General features: G+C 43.8%; 5 protein-coding genes across 6 annotated transcripts; 4 read left to right on the top strand and 1 right to left on the bottom strand.

Moving 5' to 3' along the window:
- LOC8059803 (polyadenylate-binding protein RBP47B') lies at positions 1,004-5,383 on the top strand. Its single transcript, XM_002468371.2, has 8 exons — positions 1,004-1,252; positions 2,383-2,866; positions 2,958-3,034; positions 3,120-3,250; positions 3,644-3,740; positions 4,156-4,302; positions 4,791-4,891; positions 4,977-5,383. Exons 1-8 carry the CDS (start codon positions 1,133-1,135, stop codon positions 5,065-5,067), a joined length of 1,248 nt encoding a protein of 415 aa, XP_002468416.1. The 5' UTR covers positions 1,004-1,132; the 3' UTR covers positions 5,068-5,383.
- Positions 6,102-9,065, top strand: LOC8082032. The gene is made up of 7 exons (XM_002468370.2): positions 6,102-6,471; positions 6,729-6,784; positions 6,870-6,940; positions 7,031-7,459; positions 7,543-7,662; positions 7,764-7,947; positions 8,655-9,065. Exons 1-7 carry the CDS (start codon positions 6,309-6,311, stop codon positions 8,811-8,813), a joined length of 1,182 nt encoding a protein of 393 aa, XP_002468415.2. The 5' UTR covers positions 6,102-6,308; the 3' UTR covers positions 8,814-9,065.
- Positions 11,363-16,609, top strand: LOC110432361. 2 transcript variants are annotated; one of them, XM_021452601.1, is made up of 14 exons: positions 11,363-12,049; positions 12,132-12,225; positions 13,236-13,422; positions 13,510-13,768; positions 13,881-14,093; positions 14,173-14,259; positions 14,366-14,500; positions 14,569-14,682; positions 14,788-15,035; positions 15,115-15,195; positions 15,283-15,514; positions 15,617-15,715; positions 15,795-15,983; positions 16,229-16,609. In XM_021452601.1, the coding sequence occupies exons 1-14, from the start codon at positions 11,732-11,734 to the stop codon at positions 16,322-16,324; spliced, it is 2,352 nt and encodes a 783-aa protein (XP_021308276.1). In that variant the 5' UTR covers positions 11,363-11,731; the 3' UTR covers positions 16,325-16,609. The 2 variants fall into 2 exon arrangements, with proteins under 2 accessions (XP_021308276.1, XP_021308279.1); XM_021452604.1 differs by lacking the exon at positions 16,229-16,609 and having other exon boundaries at positions 15,669-15,715; positions 15,795-15,936.
- On the top strand, positions 18,102-19,138 carry LOC110432669 (dehydration-responsive element-binding protein 2E-like). The gene has a single exon (XM_021453453.1). It carries the CDS (start codon positions 18,188-18,190, stop codon positions 19,136-19,138), a length of 951 nt encoding a protein of 316 aa, XP_021309128.1. The 5' UTR covers positions 18,102-18,187.
- LOC8059802 (adenylosuccinate synthetase 1, chloroplastic) lies at positions 19,492-22,704 on the bottom strand. Its single transcript, XM_002465726.2, has 4 exons — positions 22,361-22,704; positions 20,688-21,380; positions 20,294-20,605; positions 19,492-20,067 (listed from the first exon to the last, which is right to left on the bottom strand). The coding sequence occupies exons 1-4, from the start codon at positions 22,655-22,657 to the stop codon at positions 19,897-19,899; spliced, it is 1,473 nt and encodes a 490-aa protein (XP_002465771.2). The 5' UTR covers positions 22,658-22,704; the 3' UTR covers positions 19,492-19,896.

The following is a 22,708-nucleotide window of genomic DNA, read 5'->3' as shown; positions in this document are numbered from 1 at the left end:
GGTCCCTTCTGTCATTCTCTTTGGGGGTCCAAATTTAGGTGCTACTGTTGGAGTTAAAGCAAAAAAGTTAAGTCCTAAGAAGTAGGAGGAGCACCCAAATTAAAATTAGGAGCTTAGATTTAGAGCCTAGTGTTGGAGTTGTTCTTATCGGGAGCCAGCCCAGAGCCCCCAAATTGTAGCTCCTTCGATTCTTCCCTTTCACAGTTATTTTTTTTGCTAGTCGGAGCCATTTTCCCCACTACTACAGTACTATGTAGTACTAAACAGTTTAGGAGCTGGAGCCGGAGCGGGAACGCAACCAATCGGGCCTTAAATTTGAATTATGGTGATGTGATACAAATGATATACATGAAAAAATATATTAAACTTAGACAAAATGAAATAGAGATTTTTGTTGGAGTTGGATGCTAAAAATAGAACCTGAGAATGTAGGGCACTGTGTGTATCTCTAACAGTTTGGCAAATGATTTTTTCATCTATAATTTTTAGCAAAATAAGAAAAAACTCTCTCAAACGGACATCTTAATTCTCCATCTTTTCCAACTTAGCATATCTCCCTGTCTAGCGCGTAAATATACACGTGTGCTCTGTGCTTGGCTTCGGTTTTTCTCCTCATGCTTAGTGGGGCTTTTCGTTTTGTTAGCGGGTTTTTGAAAACAAAATTTGCCAAAATGTTGGAGATGAATTTTTTTCTGCTCATATTATTTTGGGAGTTGGCAAAAACAACAAGATTTGGAAAACGAATTTTGTCAAATGGTTGGAGATGATCTTAGATTTTTTTTGGGGGGAGGGGGGGCACTGTTAAAAGATGGTATAAAGTTTTGAGAGAGAGATTTCCTATCTTTTTTTAGCGAATTGAGGGAGAGATTTCCTCTATCTTTAAAAACAGGAATCAGGATAGGGCCAAATGCATCCTGCCCACTAGTAGGATCGTTAACTGGCGACTAGCCCACCCAAACATGGGCCGAAAAAGGCCTCAAAACACGTGAGCTCCACAAGCTGGCCGTCGAACACAGGTCGAAGGGACGAAGACGAATGAGCACTCTCAACTCTCAAGCGGCCGCAGCCCCAACCCGCCCTCCGCCTTCGTCCCCGCCGCGCCTCCGACCCCCAACCAGCCTCTCGCCGCTCGATGGCGGCGCCGTATCACCAGCCGACAAGCCTGGAGGAGGTCCGCACGCTGTGGATCGGCGACCTCCAGTACTGGACCGACGAGAACTACCTCTACAGCTGCTTCGCCCACACCGGGGAGGTAGGCGACGTCCTTAGACCTGTGCCCCCAAGACCGTGCGTTCCGCGCCGATTAGGAAGATGTTTCTCCTAGGGTTCGTTTGGTTTCCGTCCTAATTCGGTGATTGTAAGCTGGGTGTTAGTCTCGATGTCTGATTGAGCGGTTGTGTTGCTGCGGATTGGGTGAATTCAGACGAGTTAATACTTCAAAGTAACTCTCGGATGCATCAAGGGTCGACTTGCCCACTTGCGTGGGCTAGTGGCTGCTGTTCTTTCGGCTTTAGAGTAGATACATAGATTGACAACGGTGCCCTTATGCGTTTTTTTTTTCCTGAGCAATACAAGGGTTTCATGGTCCTAGGGTTGTGTCTTGTGGAGCCAGCCTCTTGGTTCTGAAATTGACCCGAACAATTGTGAATTGAATCTGTCACATGCTTCGTGTTGCATCAATGGATGGGCCTCTGGTGAAAGTAGCAACGCGTTTGTTCATGAATATTGTCCAGGCATATCTGGGCGTAAAATACTTCACCCACTTGAAGTAAAAGTGTGTGCTATTGTTCGACAGATAAAATTACCTGAGAAAGTGAAGGTATCCAGATAGGTCTTTTGAAATATGTCGTCGCGATACCAATTGTAGCTTGTTTTTTTGCATGTAGGTGAATTTAATGTTCAAGGCCCATTTTATCTATACCAATGGGTCTTTTAGGGATATTGTCGTGAACCATTGCATTGTTTTGGGCTTGTTTGAAGCAGCATTGGTAGGATGCTATGGAGAACTAACATTAGTCACAGTTTGATAGTTTCTGAAAATTAAGAACAATTTATTTAAGTATCGGATACTTCAGTACAGAAAAAGTTGTATGAAAAATATTCCCTGACAGCTGTTTGAGTTTATACAGCAACCATTTTGTAGCTGCATGTCTGATCTGTGATTGGGTTGCCTCATTGCCTTTTTTTGGGGGGCACTAAGCTGATGATAGAAGTATGTTTTTGAGAATATAACATTTTCAACGTTATCTGAACATCAAAACTACTACTATAATTTTAAGCATAGTTTGTTTTGCAGAGTTTTCTTTTTCTTGTTGAGCGGTGAGCACTGGAGAGTACATTTTGAACTCATTGTGTTAAGACCTTTATTTCCTGGAAGTGCAGGTACAATCTGTTAAAATAATACGCAACAAAGTAACAAGCCTTCCAGAGGGTTATGGGTTTATAGAGTTTGTTTCGCATGAAGCTGCTGAGAAAATTCTCCAGACTTACAATGGCACACAGATGCCTGGAACTGAACACACATTCAGATTGAATTGGGCCTCTTTCAGCTCCGGTGAGAGGCGTCCTGATCCAGGATCTGATCATTCGATTTTCGTAGGGGACTTGGCACCTGACGTCACAGATTACTTACTACAGGAGACATTCCGAGTGAACTATCCATCTGTTAGAGGGGCTAAGGTTGTCACAGATCCAAATACTGGGAGATCTAAAGGATATGGATTTGTAAAGTTCGCAGATGAAAATGAAAAGAACCGTGCAATGACAGAAATGAATGGTGTGTACTGTTCAACAAGACCTATGCGGATAAGTGCAGCAATACCTAAGAAATCCACTGGCTCTCAGCTTCAGTATTCAGCTGCTAAAGGTAATATTAGATGATCTGTAATGTGGATTCTTCATTTTCTTGATGTTTCTTTTCGTGGATTTATTATAGTTGTCTTATGTTAAATGTGTAGCGGTGTATCCAGCAACAGCTTATGCAATGCCTCAGCTCCAGGCAGTTCTCCCTGACAGTGATCCTACAAACACTACAGTATGGACCCCTACCATATTTCTGTCAGTTACTCTGTTTAGTGTTGACTATGCCACTTACCTTGGGATATATCACACATTTACAGATATTTATTGGGAACTTGGACCCAAATGTGACAGAAGATGAGCTGAGGCAGATATGTGTACAATTTGGAGAGCTTATATATGTGAAAATTCCTGTTGGCAAAGGATGTGGATTTGTACAGTATGCATCTAGGTAAGTGCTATAGGAAAATTTCATTGAAGTGTAATAGTTGCCCGATGCTTTATGGTGTCTAGTTTAGTTTGTATCCATATCAGGACTTGCCCAAAATTCAAATGTCATAACATCCTGAAAAAAGTATGCCTGTAGTTGGATGATAGGTATGCTTTACAAGAAGAACTAAGAACATTTCAAAGCAGTTTCCTTTCCATTGAAATTTCAACAGACAAGAAGAGAATTTTTACAATCAATGTCACATGGATATGTCTATTGTATTCTTTTTCATATATTGCCCCTCCTGCAAAGTTAGATGTATTTATTGATGACACATCTCTTTACTAGCATCTAAGTTTTCTTTAAGTAATGAAAAGGTAGGGTGTTTACCATTGCCGATTGTAACCATTACAGGGCCTCAGCTGAAGAGGCAGTACAACGTCTTCATGGCACAATGATTGGCCAACAAGCTGTTCGGCTTTCATGGGGCCGAAGTCCTGCGAGTAAACAGGTATATCTTTTGAAATTTTAATGCATAAACCTAGTACCTATCGCATTCAATAAATCTCTTTGGCCTTATACCTGGTGAAATCAAGCGGATGCCGGTATGTTGATGTGGGGCTGTTTTGCACCAATAAGCATGTTAAAGAAGATTTCACTTGGTGCTAACACTTGGAATTGAGAATTAATGGGAGCTCCACATGATAGTATTTTTATACTGTCTTGGGTAGATAACCTGATAGGAGATTGCTTGTTTGATATAGTATTAGTTTCTCAACAGTATTTGTTCATTTTTCTAATAATTCAACCTGAATTTTCATTTGTTTTCTTGTTATTGTATCTTCTTTATTTTTTTTACCTACTGGAATCTCTTCGAATGGAAGCTAATGTTTGTTATTTATTATCACATAAAACCATATATGCAGGACCCATCAGCTGTGTGGAGTCAGCAAGCAGATCCAAATCAGTGGGCAAACACTTACTATGGCTATGGATATGATGCATATGGATATGCTCAGGATCCGTCATACGCGTATGGTGCCTATGCAGGATATAGCCAATATCCCCAACAGGTAAGGATGTCCATCCACATTACAATTTACATTATTATATATATTCATTCTGAGTGTCTGTGCTGTACACTTGCATGTTCATCAGTAAGTTGTGGATGTGGGCACCTGAAGCTTGTTATAATTTCTTAAATTCCTGCGGAGTTATGTTACCATACAATGCACCCTTTCGTTAAACCAGATGTAGAAAATTGCATCCTTGTGAATTATGTAATCCACCCTATTGAATTGCTGAAGGATAGATTTTGGGCCTGTAGGATGTCCATTTACTGAATTATTCTGTCATGTTCTATTTCCTTCTAAGATATCTTGGAAGTTTGTATGGGCCTTGTACGTGCACCTTTTTTTTACATAAGTACATGCTCCCATTGCAAGGAAGTGATTTGTGGTGCATGCCTCTCCCATGATTTTTCATGTTCCATAGTGAGATGATGCTATTTGTGTCTGGTAAAATCTGTTCGCCATATTTGACAAATCTCACAATCTTGCAGATTGAGGGAGGTGTTGATGCCACTTCTGTTGCTGGTAGCCATCCGGGCATGGAACAAAAAGAGGAGCCATATGATCCAATGAACATACCTGATGTCGACAAGTATGACCAGTCACTTTGCTCTTCACACTGTTGTTTCTGTAGAGATGTTTTCTAACCCATGGTCCTCTTTCTCCTGCAATCTTAGGCTGAATGCTTCATACATGGCTGTTCATGGTAGAGCCATGCTAGGGCGGTCATTGTGGTTGAAGACCAACCCGCTGCCCCAACCAACATAAGCACACAGCCAACATTGCCTAATTTCCCCCCAAAGACTGCGGTGCTGGTGGGTGCAGCTGGGTTTCGTTGCAGATGATTTTGCCCTTCCCACTGGGCACATTATGGCAATTGATCATCAAACTCTGAAATTGCTGTAGGCTGACCAACAGCTTCGTCTATGTTGACAACATCCCATGTATGATAGGCATGACCCTTTTATGTTTCTTAGGCTGCTGCTTAATATTATCGTATCTGGACAATATTGTGGGAACGGTGAAAGTCATCTGTCTATCTAGTCGCCTTTTCCAATTGATAATTCTGCTGTTCGATACTCAACTGCCGTTCACTTGACTGCACAATGACATATCTGGTTCCTAAAAAGAAAAAACTTAATATTCTGGTTCCTCAAAAAAAAAATTAATATCTGGTTCCTCAAAAAAAAAACCCTAATATCTGGTGGCCTTGATATCTTTGAGTACACATTTCTGCCTGCTGTAGATCCTCTAAATCACATCTCAGGTGACTGCGTGATGCCTCGGCTCGCTTGACACATTTCTAAGATGCTTGTGAAGCGGTAAACTATTTCCTGGATAGTTGTGAAGCGGAACGTTCCATAGAAACGGAATCCTATGCTTTGACCCTTCTGTGCCCTGTGCTGCCAGTGAGTACGTTACGCTCATGTGCCAGTGAGTGAGTACTGAGGGCCCCCTTCCAGTGAGCCACTGCGGCCTTGTTTAGTTCACCTTGAAAATCAAAAAGTTTTCAAGATTTTCCGTCACATCGAATCTTGTAGCACATGCATGAAACATTAAATATAGATGAAAACAAAAACTAATTACACAGTTTAGCTGTAAATCACGAGATAAATCTTTTGATCATAGTTAGTTCATGATTAGATAATATTTGTCACAAACAAACGAAATTGCTACAGTACCGAAAAGTTTTCACTTTTTAGAACTAAACAAGGCCGTAGTATCGGTGAACTCCAACGGTCGAAAAATTGGCCGGGAACCAACGGGCCGGGTCGGCGGGTAGTCTTCTCTTCCCCTTCCCTCGGCTCTGCTCATAACACGCGCAACGGCTCGCCTCGCCACTGCCCCCCGCACATCTCACGCGACTCCTCACGAGCGCGACAAAAGAGGAGCCGCGACGACGCGATCAAGCAACCGGAACCCAGCCGTTCCCCCTCCCTTCTCCCTCACTTTCTGTCGCTCGGGGCTTCTCCTCCGCCGCGCCGCGCGGGAGGGAAGGGGAGGGCGGGATGGAGTTCATGGAGCCCAAGGACATCGACTGGAGCAGGGTGGTGTCGCGGTACGTGCGCGACGAGACATACGAGGGCATCCAGGCCCCGCACTGGGCCGACCTCACCGACCCCAACGCCGGCCGCGCCGACGTCGACGACGAGGCCTGGTTCTGCCGCCCCGGTACGCCTCTCTCTTCCCTTCCGCTCTCTTCTTGGCCTCCCCTCGCTCGCAGGCGCGCGGGCGGGCGGTGCTCCTGTTGCCTGTTGGTTGGCCCCGTTCGATTAGACTGGCAGGAGATCAAATCAAAGCAGTGCGCGCTGATCGGCGGGTCGCCCGGCCCGGTTCTTGCTTTCTTCCTTGGGGATGGATTCTCTTGCGACATTGGAACTTTGCTTCTAAACGAGCGGGTGCTGATCTATTGATTTGCGGCGCTGCAGATTGCCGGCATCCGAAGACGGCCGAGGATTTCCTCAAGCTGAGCCCCAGCCCCAAGGTCTGCCTTGCTTCGCCGGTCCCCTTTTTCTTCCACGGGTTAGCTGAACCCTCATCTCACTCACGCTTCTTCTTCATCGGAACAGGGCAAGCTGCTGCGATCGGTTTCGGCCATGCTGCCCTTCGCCGAAAGGGACGCCAACGCCACTAACCTCAGGTGACCAGTCAAATCCAATCCAGGTGTTCTTTACGGGCCGCGCCCGCCTCGATCGAATCCCGTTCTCACCCCCCTTCGTGCGTTGCTCAGGGACGGCAGTAGCAATCTCAAGTGGCGGGGCGGCGGCGCCGTTACCTCCTCCACGCCGCCGAAGCCAAAGGCAGCGCCCAAGAAGAGGTTCCAGGAAGACAGCGAGAACCAGGACCCTGCGCTGGCCACGCCGCCCCCACGGCAGGCGCCGAGTAGGCCGCCCTTCGGTGCCCCTCGATGGAACAAGAATGCCAAGGAGGCCATTAAGTCCAGTGCGGAGAAGCGGCCGGATAACGCTGAGAAGGAGGCGCTGCTCAACAAGTACGCCCCGCCGAGGCAGCTCAAGAGCACCCTCTCAGCTAGGAATCTCTTCGCTGGGAAGGATATACTTGGCCAGATTTCGGAGTTCTACGATGAGCTGAAGCGGATGGTTGGCGGCGGCGGCCGGCCTGTCACAGACACACAGGAGGAGCACAGCTCAAATCCAATGTAAACCTCTCCTCATCGAAGGAATGCAGGGATTCAATTGTCAGATTGTCGTTTTGAGGCCCTTGACAGTTTCATTCGTGCAGGAATCCGAGCGATTTGATGGAGAATGTAGCTCCTGATGCCAGCGTCAGCAATCCAGTTTCTGCAGAGACTGTGAAGGAAGTGGCGAGACAAGAAACAGTGAAAAAGAGTCCAAGCCCAATGTAATTTGCATTTTGCAAATAGTCATCACAGTGCAAACTTATGTGTACATAATATAGGTTGTACTGATTGTTGCTTACGGCGGTGGTGTTGGTTTCTGCAGGAAGGGAAAGAAAGTGGGGCTGAAGGTGGAAGCATGGAAGCAAAGGTCTCCCTCTGTGCTGAAGGAGGTGAAGGCAACACCGCCCACTCCGCAGCGATTTCCATCCCCATCGCCAAACCGCATTAAGAATGTTAAACCTGGAGGGTTGGCCACAGCAGCATCACCACTCAAGAAGCCACTGAAGGTGAATCCAGCATGGCTATAGTATTTGCTTATTCAGTGTCCGTGGCTTTGAATCATGGTGTTTACTTGGTGGATTCACTGTCTTCATTTCTGGGACTTCAGATTCTTAGGGCATGTAATGTTCACAAAAAGCGTGGTCGACTTCTGTAGATCTTATCATGGAAGAATACATTAAAGTGACTTCTGCTCTAAAATAAATAATTGGAATAAATCCTATGATGAGCTAAATTGGCATCGCCCCAGTTCACCATACTTCACAAACTAAACTTGTTGAACCATGTGAAAGATTAAAGGTCATGTGTTTTTTTTTTCCAACCAATTTCATTAAGTCTGATCATGCATCTGAGATGTTTTTCAATAGAAGTAGTGTCCTTTCATATTTAGCATCATTTAAAACTGGTCATGAGGAGATGTTACCAAATGTACTAATGGCAAGGCATATTTTCTATAAATCCTAGGTATTCATTGTAAGCCTCAGAGTGGATAGTCTCAAATAGGTTTTTCAACTTATGTTCATTGTGGATGATCATATCAAGATGCTTGTGCAGCTCATAGTTGAACTTATCTTTTTGTACTGTACAAAAGGCAAACACAGTGATTGTATAGTTTTAGGGCTGTTGTTCCCAAGTCCCAACAATTACCAATGAGGTATTTATCTGAAGTTGATCATGGAGTTATCTAATTATACTCTAATTTTCTTTTCTTTAGGAGAAGGGGACCCCTAGTAAGGATCTGGAGAGCAAAAAAGATGTTGTGAGGCAACCCTTTGGGGTTAAGGATATGAACAATACAAGAGCATGTGATGTAGAAGGGAGCTCCAGCAGCATGTTTTGGTTCTTGAAGCCCTGCACTTTTCTTGTGGAGTAGCATCATAACATTCCAAAGCTTTAACGAGCAACACTTGATGTAGCTAGAATCCGTTACTTCATTCATTTCCAAATATTCTGAGTTCCTATTTGATTGATTCATTTGATGGGTACCTTATCTGGGAAGTTTAAAAAATCATGTATAGTCATACAGGTTGAAAGAGTCATTTCCATATGTATAATTCGAGATATAGCAAAACACTTTTGCCTCTTGAAGTGATATACTAAGGTTATACAATTCAATGATTTGTTTGAATGTTGTTTCCCTCAACTACTACCTAGCAGTTCAAAACTACAAAATGACCAAAAATATTTGAAGTGCAATCTATACATTCCATGAGGTGATGAGTACCCTATCTGGGAAGTTAAAAAAAATCATGTATAGTCATACAGGTTGAAAGAGTCATTTCATATGTATAATTCGAGATATAGCAAAATACTTTTCTCTCTTGAAGTGATATACTAAGGTTATACAATTCAATGATTTGTTTAAATGTTGTTTCCCTCAACTACTACCTAGCAGTTCAAAACTACAAACTGACCAAAAATATTTGAAGTGCAATCTATACATTCCATGAGGTGATATAAGGCGATGGTCTATTTCTTAATTCATGAAGGTTTACTATTCTTAATTATATTGGCTTGTGCTTGCCGAACTGGTGATGTTGATTCTATTATTTCAATTGCAATTTCACAATTTTCTGCACAAGGATTGTAGCCCTAAGTTATAACAATGTGGGATTCACTGGTCTGTAAGGAAATGCCACAAGCAAGAATTCTGAATCCCTTCTAGAACTTACAATTTTTTATTAGTCCAGCTAGTATGTGACAGACTTGATTTGCATTTAAAGGTTTGACAGTCCTAATTTCTAAGTTACTTCTCTTAAGATCACTCTCCCAAGCACATAATCTGGGTTGCATTGAGCGGTTCCTTGATCCTTCATGACGTTATTCGACAAGACCAAGAACTCAATTTTTCATCAACATGGTGAAATAGTTCATAAATCTATATATGTATATCTACTCAATAAGCTGATAAAGCTACAACCATGTTGAGCCCATCATCTCAATTTAACAGCCATACAATCATATGCTCCAAGTTAAATCTGGCCATTCATCTAAACCTCCACGCCAAGCCACAACACATATAACCACATCATAAGTGATCAATGTTGAGTGGCACTCTGGTTGGATGTGATAAGTAGTTGAAATCAATTCATCATGAATTTTTAGGGCATTGCAAGAGTCGTTGTCAATTCTATCTGAATGTAGGCAAAACACCTAACTATGTTTAGTCCTTAGCCACTAGCAATTAATCGATCTATGTTGCTTACTTTCTTGACACAGGGTTGTACCATGCTTCACTATAGGGTTATCAATCATGACTTTCATCCTTAAAAGCATATGCCAATCCATCTAGTGCACAACACGTGTCGTTTTGCCACCATGAGCATCCTACGGTTTCCTCATGTTTTTCCAAGGGTGGTTTCTCTACCTTCTCCGGCTTTGCATGCAAACACTCTCGGGGTGCACGGCTCATACCATCCATATGTCAATGCTTGTTCTCAAGATTTAAATGAATTGTCAAAAGTGAATTCGATTATGCATATTGAGCATCAATTGTGAATTTGATTAGAAATTACTATGTCAATTTTGCCATATTTGAAAGCTATGCGTGTAATCAAGATGATGTTGAGGTGCTAAGGGGGAAGTACCAACGCTTTGATCCACTTTTGTGTTGTTGTTGTTCCTTAAGACATAAGTAGATTGAAGACAAGCATGCACATTAAGAGGCTTTGGTAATGATCTTGTGGTGCATCTATTGTTAGCACATAGCTCTAGTTAATTTCATTGATATGATGAATTTTGTTTGTGAAAGAATGGTTATGATGTACTTGTCTTTAGGACGACACTTTATTTTATATTTTAGTTGTGATTGTCATGTTTGAATTTGTGAATTTCAACATTTACCATTTGTATGAACTAATATTTAGTTCGAATTTGTATAGTATCATAAAAAGAGAATAATAGTATTTCTAGATACATTGTTTTTTTACTATTACTATCCCCTACACTCCAAATTCTAAACCTTTTTGACTTTGAATTTTCCTATATATAATGTAGTATAACAAAAGTTATGCATCTAAAAAAACTAAACCGACTTATAATTTAGAATGTAGAGAATAATATCTAAAAATAGTGTGCATCTTAGTGCATAATGAAAGCCAAAATGTCATGTAATTTGGAATGGAGGGAGTATGTGTGAAAAGGAGGAGAAAAATAAATAATAACCCTGATTTAAGGATCTTTGTTGGTGTTAAGTCTAAAATATATAGTCATGAAAGGAGGAGGTCCTCAAATATAATCCTAATTTGAGGTCCACTGGTGGAGGTACTCTTATTAATAAGATTACAAACATTAGGTCAAACCTCATTTTAGCGCTTGACTGGATGACATATGGGACCGGGCCCACCTGTCATCAAAGAGAGGCTCTTATACAAAAGATCAAAGGCAAAATCCGTTATTTAATGATGGAGCATCCTACTGTTCTCCGTTTACAAGAGAGATGTCCGCACTCGAATCCTTCTATTTCTTGGGTTCTTTGTCGGACCCCAACACCGTTTCTCCAAGATCCACTCTGACCTTGAATGAACACCATTTCCAACGATTGCGACGCCTCGCGCCTCCATCGAATAGTTGATCCTTGTCAGGCCTGTGAGCCGCCGGCGCCTCTGCCTGATCCTGCTCAGCTCCCGCCGGCCGCCGCTTCGGCGGAGGCCTCACGCCCCTCACCGCGTCCGCGCAGCCGTGCTTGCCCTGATCCAACCCCCGCCTGGCTCCCTCGACCTACGGCGTCATCATCGACGCCGGCAGCACGGGGAGGCATTCTCTGCCTGATGCCCGGATGATAGTTTGACCATGCTCGCAATCCGTTCGACGAAATGCCCTGTGGCATTTGTGGGCGTAGCCGGCGCCCTGGTGGTGCTTGTCACCGCTGTTCATGTGTTCATGGTGCCAATCCTTCCTGCCTCCTTGGATTACTTCGGTGCTCGCAGCAGTATAAGCCGCCCAAATAATGTTCTTCCGGCCGTCGGGGTGGTGGACTCTCGTCTCAGGGGGCGCTTCCCTTCTGATTCATATGGCGCCGTGGCATTTCGTGGCGCGCCATGGAAGGCTGAGATTGGTAGATGGCTTGCTGGGTGTCATGCCAACTCTTCGTCTGTTGATGTTACTGAGGTTTGCACCCACCCTTATCACTGGTTGGTGCGCTTTGACTTAGCTTTTTATGGGGTTAATTGAGGTTGCTCTTTTGGGACAGGCTATAGGTGCAAAGCGCTGTGAGAAAGACTGCAGTGGTCGTGGTGTTTGCAACTATAATCTGGGAGAGTGCAGATGCTTTCATGGATATTCCGGTTGGTCTTCTCAGTATTCACTTTCTATTAATAAGAGCCCGTGCACTAATAATTCAATAGTTCTTAGGCCCTCAAAAGACTGGCTTTTAAGAACTTATGACTAGAGCTAAACAAAAAAAAATAGTAATGATATCATTTGATAGAGTTAGGTACCACAAAAGACTAATCGTGGATTCTTATATTGGATACAGCAATGCAACCTACAAATGTCTCCCTAACCATGTAGACAGCATTTTCTTCTTCACAGAGTATATCTCCTTTCATCTGTAGCATACTCTGTTTAGATCACTTTGCATTCCTGAAAGAACATAGAACTTGTAGTTTGTATGTCTGAAAGAATATAGACCATTCAGTTTATTGTATATGGATTCATGGATTAAGAATTGCAGCATTGAAGTCTCATATATTTTTTTACTACAAGGACTTGTTGTTGGATTTGATCTCAGTATTTCCCGTTTCATGAGGATAGACAAAAGTTTTTTTAGCCCCAAAGGGAGTAACTAAAGGATCCTATCTTATTTCTTGTATTAGCAGGAATTTTGGGTGTATTTTGTTAAAAAAAGAAACTCCACTCTTCATTGTTGATAAAACAAAATCCCTATTGAGTCCTTTGGATATACTTTTTGCCCATAAGGATATTGAATACAGCAAACCTTCTTTAGTACTACTCTAATTTTGAAAATGAACACACAAATATAGGCAAAATGGGAACTGAACTACTGCATTAAACAGATACTGGTTGTTGTCACTTATGTGATTATAACCTTGTCTATGGACATATATTTCTGCAAGTGATGAACTGTTCTTTCTATTGTTTTGGGTTTACTAAAAAAACAACTATTTCATTTAAGAATGAAAGAACATGAGTGTACGGACTGTAGAAAGGTGGCATATATATTGTTTCCTTGCTAACGCTGATATATTTTGCTTTTCTAGATTCCAATAACATTTAAATTTGCAGTGATTTATTCCTAATCGAGACTCCTCACAATATGGCTTCACTGATACAGGGAAAGGATGTGAGGAGGTTCTGAAATTGGAATGCAACCTCCCAAGTTCCCCGGAATGGCCTGTAGGTCTATGGATAGTTTCCACCTGTGCAGCTCACTGTGATAAAACAAGGGCAATGTGCTTTTGTGGGCCTGGAACAAAGTACCCAGATCGTCCTGTGGCAGAAGCTTGTGGTTTTAAAACAATGTAAGACCATCACTGATACTCAATCTGATTATTTTTTTTTGAGTTACTGTAATATTACTACTAAGCTTCTCATATCCATCTTTATAGTTTACCTGCAAAACCTGATGATCCAAAGCTTACCGATTGGAAAACACCTGACCTGGAAAACATATTCACAACAAACAGCAGTGAGTTAGGATGGTGTAATGTGGTACCTGAGGATGCGTATTCATCCAAAGTGAAGTTTAAAGAAGAATGTGATTGCAAATATGATGGTCTCTGGGGGCAGTTCTGTGAGACACGTGTTGAATGCAGCTGCATCAACCAGTGCTCTGGACATGGACATTGCCATGGTGGTTTCTGTCAGGTGTGTCTCAGAGAAAACAATTTAGTTATTGAAATGAAATTGCTTTGGTTAAATTTAATGTGGTGCATTGTTTACTTTTGTAAGCTGTAGTCTCATTGAGTATCTCCTTCAGTGTGACAGTGGATATTTTGGGATTGATTGCAGTATCCCATCAGCATATTCGCTTACACATGATTGGCCCTCGTGGCTCCAGACACCAGTGAATTCACCAGATCTGAAAATTTTAAACAGTACCACCATTGATGTTAAGGCCGTTGTTCAGAAAAAAAGACCACTCATATATGTTTATGATTTGCCAGCTGAGTTTGACAGTCATCTTCTTGAAGTAAGTCTATGTCATAAATATTCCTTTTTGTGTTCATGAAGCTCTACTGCAGCATTGAGATTAATATTTTTTCTCTCAGGGACGACATTACAGATTCCAGTGTGTAAACAGAATATATGATGACAAGAACAGAACTGTATGGACCCAGCAATTGTATGGTGCTCAGGTTTGCTAATTTTAGCTGCTAGCAGATAGCTTAATGTTTGTTGATCCATGGCTACATGCTTATGAGGACAAGCAAATCTGACTAATGTTTTATTTTCTATATGTAGATAGCACTCTACGAGAGCATTCTTGCTAGCCCTCACCGCACTCTTAATGGGGATGAAGCTGATTATTTCTATGTGCCAGTGCTTGACTCATGTCTAATAACTAGATCTGATGATGCTCCACATCTGCTATTGCCGGTAAGAATTGTGTCCATATGTTCTTCGATGGTCTTGATGTTCTCCAGTAATTTGAGTTTAAATTTTAGAGGGACCTGCGCCGAAGGAGCTACCATGCACTTGAGTACTATAGAATGGCGTATGATCACATAGCTCAGCAGTATCCTTACTGGAATCGCACTTCGGGAAGAGACCATATCTGGGTGGGTTTCATATTTGAATGACTTGTGTTATAACTGTATAATGATTCTTTGGTTCTTATACAATAGTGGCAATCACTGATTGCCTTTCAATTTACATAAATGCAGTTCTTTTCATGGGATGAAGGTGCCTGCTATGCTCCAAAAGAGATCTGGAACAGCATGATGCTTGTCCACTGGGGAAACACTAATACAAAACATAAGAATTCAACGACTGCTTATTGGGCAGACAACTGGGATGATATTCCTTTGGATAAGAGAGGCAACCATCCATGTTTTGATCCAAGAAAGGATCTAGTGCTTCCGGCGTGGAAGGAACCAAACCCTGGGGCAATATGGTTAAAACTGTGGGCAAGGTATCCGTAAAGTTAACTATATATCCTATCAACTGTTATGTTCCTTAGAACCTTATACCAGGGAACACAACTTTTGCAGGCCTAGGAAGAACCGTACAACACTCTTTTATTTCAACGGTAATCTAGGTTCAGCATACGAAGGAGGCCGCCCAGAAGACACGTATGTATCTATGTATTTGTGAATGTGAATGTGAATGTGAATGTTTTGCATAATTGTTTGTCAATTTTTTTCGATTGTATAATGCAGGTATAGCATGGGGATTCGGCAAAAGCTAGCAGCTGAATTTGGTTCTACACCAAACAAGCAGGGAAGCCTTGGACGACAGCATGCAGCCGATGTGACAGTTACCTATTTACGAACTGAGAAATATTATGAAGAACTAGCAAGCTCTGTTTTTTGTGGTGTCCTGCCAGGGGATGGCTGGAGTGGGCGTATGGAAGACAGCATGCTTCAAGGATGCATTCCTGTAATAATTCAGGTGATACACTATCATTTTCCTTGTGCTGCATATAGATGGGAGAGAGGGACCATCATGCGATGTCTTACTTGAACCTATCTGCTCTCTTGGCTTAAATTGTAGGATGGAATTTTTCTACCATATGAGAATGCACTCAACTATAATAGTTTTGCAGTGCGCATACAAGAAGATGACATCCCAGGCCTCATAAGTACACTTCGAGTATGTTATTCTGTTTCTGCTTTTTCTTTATCTTTTGGACATACCGCCTGCAGAATGCTTACTGTTTCCATATCACCAGGGAATAAACAATACACAAGTGGAGTTTATGCTGGGAAATGTCCGCCAGATATGGCAGAGGTTTTTCTATCGAGACTCTATATTGTTAGAGGCGCAGAGACAGAAAGGACTGTTCTCTGAAGAGGCACCCTGGTCTGTTGAGGTCTCAAAACTACCTCACGATGACGATGCCTTTGCGACATTTATACAGGTAGACTTGCTCCTCAACCTATTGTGTGGTGTGGATGTTATTATACTTACTACTTAGCATCTTCTGTTCGCTAGAAATGAAATAATATTTGCATTCCCAGTAGAAAGCTTTGGTGAATTATTAAAAAAAAAGTGTTACCAGAATTGTACTTGGCCACATGTCGCTGTCTCTGATATACCCCATTTCAACCCTAGAACTTCCGCTCCTCTGTGTTCATATTTGCTGAGAAAGAATGCTTGTGACAGGTATTGCATTATAAGCTGTACAATGACCCTTGGCGTCAAGGTCTCCTGCAAACAAAGGAAACTCGGCTGCCGAACATCTGCTCAAGAACATCCTGAAGTGTTTAGTCAGGCAGAATTACAACTGTAAAGAATAGGCATACATACTCCTGCTCCCTCTCAAGAAAAAGGATAGATCTGACATACTCTTAGGAAGGAATTTACAGATATATCTTACATTCTGGGTAATGTTCTTTTGACTGATACTCAATTTAGATCATTTCCTGAAAAAAGAAAAGGGAAATGCACCATTTTCATCTACCAAAAACATCGATAGCATGGATCGTAATGTCAAGCTACGTTGGCTTTCACTGAGAAAGAATCAGATTTTGTTGTTCAGTGTTATTTTCGTTTGTCGAGCAAATTAACCCTAATCGAGCAGATGATGTACGTTGTTATGAATCAGTTGCCACTCTACATGGTTAACGTATACTCACTCCGGTCCAAATTATAAGTTGGTTTAACTTTTTTGGTATATCAATTTTGCTATGTATTTAGATGTAATGTATGTGTAGATACGTAACAAAATCTATACATAAAAAAAATCAAAGTGGCTTATAATTTGGGACATAGAGAGTACCATGTATATTTTGCAGCAAACTACAAGATGTCGGCCTGCATTCCGGAGGGACAGCTGAATGTGATATGTTGTGAACTTGTGATATACATTAGCACGGAGCACGCAGATGGTGTCACACATGGACATGCTTATCCGCGTTTGCCCTAGGCTGCACGGTAGTAGAGCCGGTCAAACAAGCAGATCAATCGCACAAGACAGACAACAGGAGGAGGGCTCATCAGGGATCGCATGCCTCTGTACATCTGACGTGGAGGAGAGCATGTGAAGAGCACGCTCGTGAGAGCCAAGAATGCTGTGAGGTGGATCTTTACACCTCGCATTCATGCCGCTCTTATTACCATGACGACGATCGAATCAACGTGCTCGCCTTAGCTTGTTTCGGCCCGTACGTCGTCCTCTCGATTCCTCGGTGCATATCCACCAAAACTTAGCGCGATCGGCAATTCCACCACAATTAATTTGTTCATTTCACGGAAATAAATCTAAATCAAGTTTCGAAAGTTGATCTACGCTGGCTGTCATCAAAAGACAGCTAGAAAGAAAGAACTGTTTAATTCAAACAAATAAGATAAATGATAAATGTTATTCCTCTAAATCAATATATTTATTTAGTAAAAAAAGTTGTCAGTATGTAATGTTCTAGGAGGTAGAAGAATTACTTGTTCCATGTGTATAGGAACCAAAATATTTCTCAGTTGAACCAAAATATTTCTCACTTGAAATTACATCCAAGAGTGTGGAAATTAAAATCACACTGAAAAAGGGGGAGAAGATGGTGAATGAATTCCATTCAAACGCGCTTATAATCAGAAAGTGGATGAATTGGGTTTTTGGAAATCCAATACATATATAGTGATATAGATAGATAGATAGATAGATAGATAATAAATAGACAAATAAAGCCTAATAAAACTAAACCGAACAACAAGCACTTCTTCGTTCGTCAGAATTGGACAGCAGGGGACGGTAGATGATTTTCTTTGGTTTGGTTTCTCGATCGATCGGTCTTATTGGACATGCATTCCTAGAGATGCCTAACGGTCACATGTGGCGCCTCCGACGGGAGTTCACGCTCACAGGTCTGCAAAAGGCGCGACACCACCGTACATACGCCGAGCATGCATGCATTCCCGGCCGTGACAACATTTAAACCCACGCCCCATGCCGGCCTTGCCGATCCCCGCGCGCGATAGCGCCGGCCACTCTACCCTACTAAACCCCCGCGCCTCGTCACACTCTCCTCACCCCACTTCACTACACTCCCCCTCCGACTTTGCATGCATTGGAGTTCAAAATAAACCCTCCCTCTCCCCACGCTCCGCTCCACGGTGATCCCAATTCCCATGGAGAGCCACGGCGGCCGGAAGCGCGCGTGGAAGAAGGGCCCGACGCGGGGGAAGGGCGGCCCGCAGAACGCGGCGTGCGAGTACCGCGGCGTGCGCCAGCGGACGTGGGGCAAGTGGGTGGCCGAGATCCGCGAGCCCAACAAGCGCACCCGCCTCTGGCTCGGCTCCTTCGCCACCGCCGAGGAGGCCGCGCTCGCCTACGACGAGGCCGCGCGCAGGCTCTACGGGCCCGACGCCTTCCTCAACCTGCCGCACCTACGCGCCTCCGTCTCCGCCGCCGCCGCGCACCAGAGGCTCAGGTGGCTCCCGGCCTCCGCCGCCAGGGGCGCCGCGGCAGCCGCCGTCCCGGCCTACGGCCTGCTCAACCTCAACGCGCAGCACAACGTGCACGTCATCCACCAGAGGCTGCAGGAGCTCAAGAACGGCGGCTCGACCGCCAAGCCGCCGCCTGCCCGCCAGGTCGTCGCCCCGGTCGATCATCTCCCTGCGGCGGCCTCCACGTCTCCCTGCTCCACCGTCACCACCCACGCGGCTCTGCCGCCGCCCATGTCCTGCTTCCACGCCCTGGAGCAGGCGGTGGCCACGGCCGCCATGACGACGGTCGACGACGACGCCGAGCCGTGCGAGGCCGGCGGCGCCTGCCCGCCCGGCGCCGACAAGCCCCAGCTCGACCTCAGGGAGTTCTTGCAGCAGATCGGAGTGCTCAAGACCGACGACGACGACGGCACGGCCACTGCTAAAGCCAGCTTTCACGGTGATGCCGCCGACGCTGCTGGCTGCTTCGGCGGCAACGGCGAGTTCGACTGGGACGCGCTGGCAGCGGACCTCAACGACATCGCGGGAGCCCACGGCGGCGCCGTCGGCGTCAACGGAGGTTTTCAGATGGACGATCTGCATGAGGTCGACCAGTTCGGCACCTGCCTGCCCATCCCTGTCTGGGACGTCTAGTTTGTGTAATCCGAGTCCATGCAACGTTGAATATCCCGCGCCATCTGCATGCTGCACGTGGCACCTTTCACTAGCGCACAAGCTTTAGCTCCCACAAGTTAAATGTAATCGATTCTGATAATCTGATGATGGGTGGTAATGAGTTTGGCATAATGGATCTGTGACCGATTGAGCCTACTATTCTTTAGTTCTTTTTAACCAAAGAAAATAGAAACATGCATCTTCCCCTATCTATGTAGCCTGCGCTACTTCACTCTCCGTATCAGAATTTTTTTTTTCGGTGGCTTCATCAGTGAGTTGGCAAGGTTAACTGGAGCCGAGAAACAAACATGCAGTAGACAAGAATGCGCAGATTTTGATCAGGTATCACATTTCTCCAAACATATAAAAATAAACCCAAAGGCATGCATCAGCAAGGTATACAGTTGAGATTCATAGCACATTAGTCTCACAATTATTAGTACAAAATATATGAACCACCTAAAAATTGGTGGAGTCAAACACGGTGCAAGATATATGATGAACCACCGAACAATTGGTGTCAGACATAGTGCAAATGACTCATCCTTCCCTTATTCGCCTTAGCTGATGTCGCAGTGGCTGTTTTAGGACAAGGTTCTGATTATTGCGCACATTACATCACTCAACCAGTCAGTGACTTCACCGTATCACAGCTACGATGGCAACGAAGTGCAAATGCTCAAGGCCTGGTTAGGGCTAGATTTTTCTGCCCAATGAAGGACCAAATGAAGTTGCTTTTACTTGTATATGAGAGCATCTCTGCCAGGTCCAACACCAATGTAGTGCACGGGAACACCAACAAGCTCTTCTATCCTCTCCACATAGAGGCGGGCAGCTTGGGGAAGTTCATTGTAACTTCGAACAGACGAAATGTCAGTTTGCCACCCAGGCAGAACCTCATAGTTGACCTGAAACACAAGGCAAGGCATATAAGAGATGGAGTATATGCATCCTCAGTCTCTTATACCTGTTTAAACTGTCACTACTAACACCACAAGCTTTTGAGACAGGGATATTATGTTGCATCTTAAAACAGAGAAAATAATGTACATTCTCGAAACAATGGTATGTTTCTACTCAAAGGGGACTTTACGTTGTGAAAAAATACAGTGAGAAGTGCATGCCAAAGCTTACCTGTACTTGCTCAAGGGTATCAAGATCCCCAGGGAAGGATTGCAGCTTCTGTCCATCAGGTCGGCTATAAGAAACACCCACCTTAATTTCTGACAACCCGGACAGAACATCAAGTTTGGTCAGATTAAGTGACGAGAACCCATTGATTTGGCAGCAGTACTTAAGTGCAACAATGTCAAGCCAGCCGCATCGCCTTGGGCGACCCGTTGTTGTGCCAAATTCCATTCCAGCTTTCCTAAGGCGATCGCCTTCCTCTCCAAATAGTTCAGTTGGGAAAGGGCCAGAGCCAACTCTTGATGTGTAAGCTTTGACCTGCACGTAAAGCATACATAATATGTAAGCCGTAGAGCATGAAAGAGGACTGTAATAATGAATAACAGTGGGTTTAACTTACCACTCCAATCAGGTCACCAATCACCCTTGGAGCAATCCCTAGGCCTGTGCATATCCCACCAGCTGAAGGGCTAGAAGAAGTCACAAATGGATAAGTACCAAAATCAATATCCAGCATAGTTGCTTGTCCACCTTCAACCAGGATTTTCTTCTTCTGCTGAATAGATTCATTTAGCACATGCACGGTATCAGCAATAAAGGGCTCCAAGCGATCTGCGAACTTCTTGTACCTCTCAACCTCTTCCTTGAGCATGCTTTTGCTGTATTGAAAACCTTGAAATCTCGAAGCAGCATCTTTGAACAAGACATCAAGCTTATCCCCAAAAGTGTCCATGTGCCTTAGATCACAAACCCGCAGTCCATTTCGAGTTACCTTGCTGGAGTAACAAGGACCAATGCCTCTCTTAGTTGTCCCAATAAATGAATTCTCAAGCTCAGCTTCCCTAAGTCCATCCACAACCTGGTGCAGATCAAATAGCAGATGTGCCCGGTCGGATACCAGTATTCTTCCATCACAGCGGACTCCATTGGACTCAAGACCATCAATTTCTCCAAAGAACCCTGGAACATGGATCACTGCTCCATTGCCAACAACACAAAGTGTCCCTTCATGGAGAATACCAGATGGAACAAGATGAAGGGCAAATTTCTTGCCTTCTGCGTTGTAGATTGTATGTCCAGCATTTGCTCCCCCCTGATAAAAATATGGTTGAAACTCAGATAAGGCTACTAAACTAAGGAGAAGTAGCTAACTGATACTGACTGACTTGCTGTGCTCGAAGACCATTATGTTAAGTATATAAATATTAAGAGTGGAAAGTGCAATTACACAAACAGAGAGAAGTCCTGACAGACTAGAAACATTCACCACAGAAATCAAGCAAAAAGCAAATAAGTAAGGGACATGATGTGACACCCAGGAGCACTAGTAATAGTAAATGTTACTGAAATATAGATTACTCATTACTCTAAGATGCAAAACATGGTGAAATCTCAAGCTTGAATTAGTTTAGGAACTCACAAGTATTTCCTTTAAGAGCAAAAGCATCTTGCAGTACCAAGCCTTAGCATAACATTAGTTTAGGAACTCACAAGTATTTGCTTTAAGAGCAAAGGCATCTTGCAGTAACAAGCCTTAGCATAACATAGAAGCTTTGCATTTTATAAGTCTCTCCATAGTATAAGTACATAGCCAACCACACAGGACAAATTCTTATGTGACCAAATAAAAAGAACATTCTCTTGCTTGAATTAACCAATCTATCCACTTGAACCATTTATCTACACTGTGTATGAACATTCTAGCATGGTACAAAGGAAATTATCACAGGTGCATGTCTTTTAGTCATATACTAAGTGTTTATTAGTCAAGATTAAACATCTAACACTCCTGAAAGAAACCAAAGGTGACATCGATAAGATTTAAAAACCCATCATCTCCAAAACGACTATAAGGCTGGAGCTTTACTCAGCAAATTTCGCGTAAATTATGGTTATCAGCAAGGTGAAATCTAAACACAGATCGCTCTTTCAGCAATCATCATCAAGCTCAATCCACAAAAATAGCACCAAATTCCAACGATTGGCTTCGTGAACAACCAAATAGCAGAAGCACGGCTGCGCCACAGAACTCAACTCCTCTAAGCATGGATTAGCACAATCAAGACCCCTCACCTGGCAACGCGCAACTATGTCGAAGCGGGGGGCGAGCACATCGACGAGCTTGCCCTTTCCCTCGTCGCCCCACTGCGACCCCAGCACGCCGGAGACTTGGCTCAGCGACGAAACCCTATCCTCCGCGGGATCCGCGTGGACAGCCGCGGAAGCGGCGGAGACGGCTGCGGGGACAGGGGGGCGTGCCTTGGGGAAACGTACGGACTGCGCCGCCGGGGCAGTCCGGAAATGGGATTTTCCGCTCCCGGTGGCGGCGGCGGCGGCGGCGGCCGGGTGGCTCAGTGTGGAGAGCGACATGATGGTTCGAGGGTTTTAGGGGTATGTGTCCTCTTCTCCGTTGTTTATACG

The sequence above is a fragment of the Sorghum bicolor genome, chromosome 1, assembly GCF_000003195.3.
Source record: "Sorghum bicolor cultivar BTx623 chromosome 1, Sorghum_bicolor_NCBIv3, whole genome shotgun sequence".
Classification (NCBI taxonomy): domain Eukaryota; kingdom Viridiplantae; phylum Streptophyta; class Magnoliopsida; order Poales; family Poaceae; genus Sorghum; species Sorghum bicolor.
The sequence above is the reverse complement of the archived record's forward strand: the minus strand, read 5'-3'. Positions and strand labels throughout refer to the sequence as shown.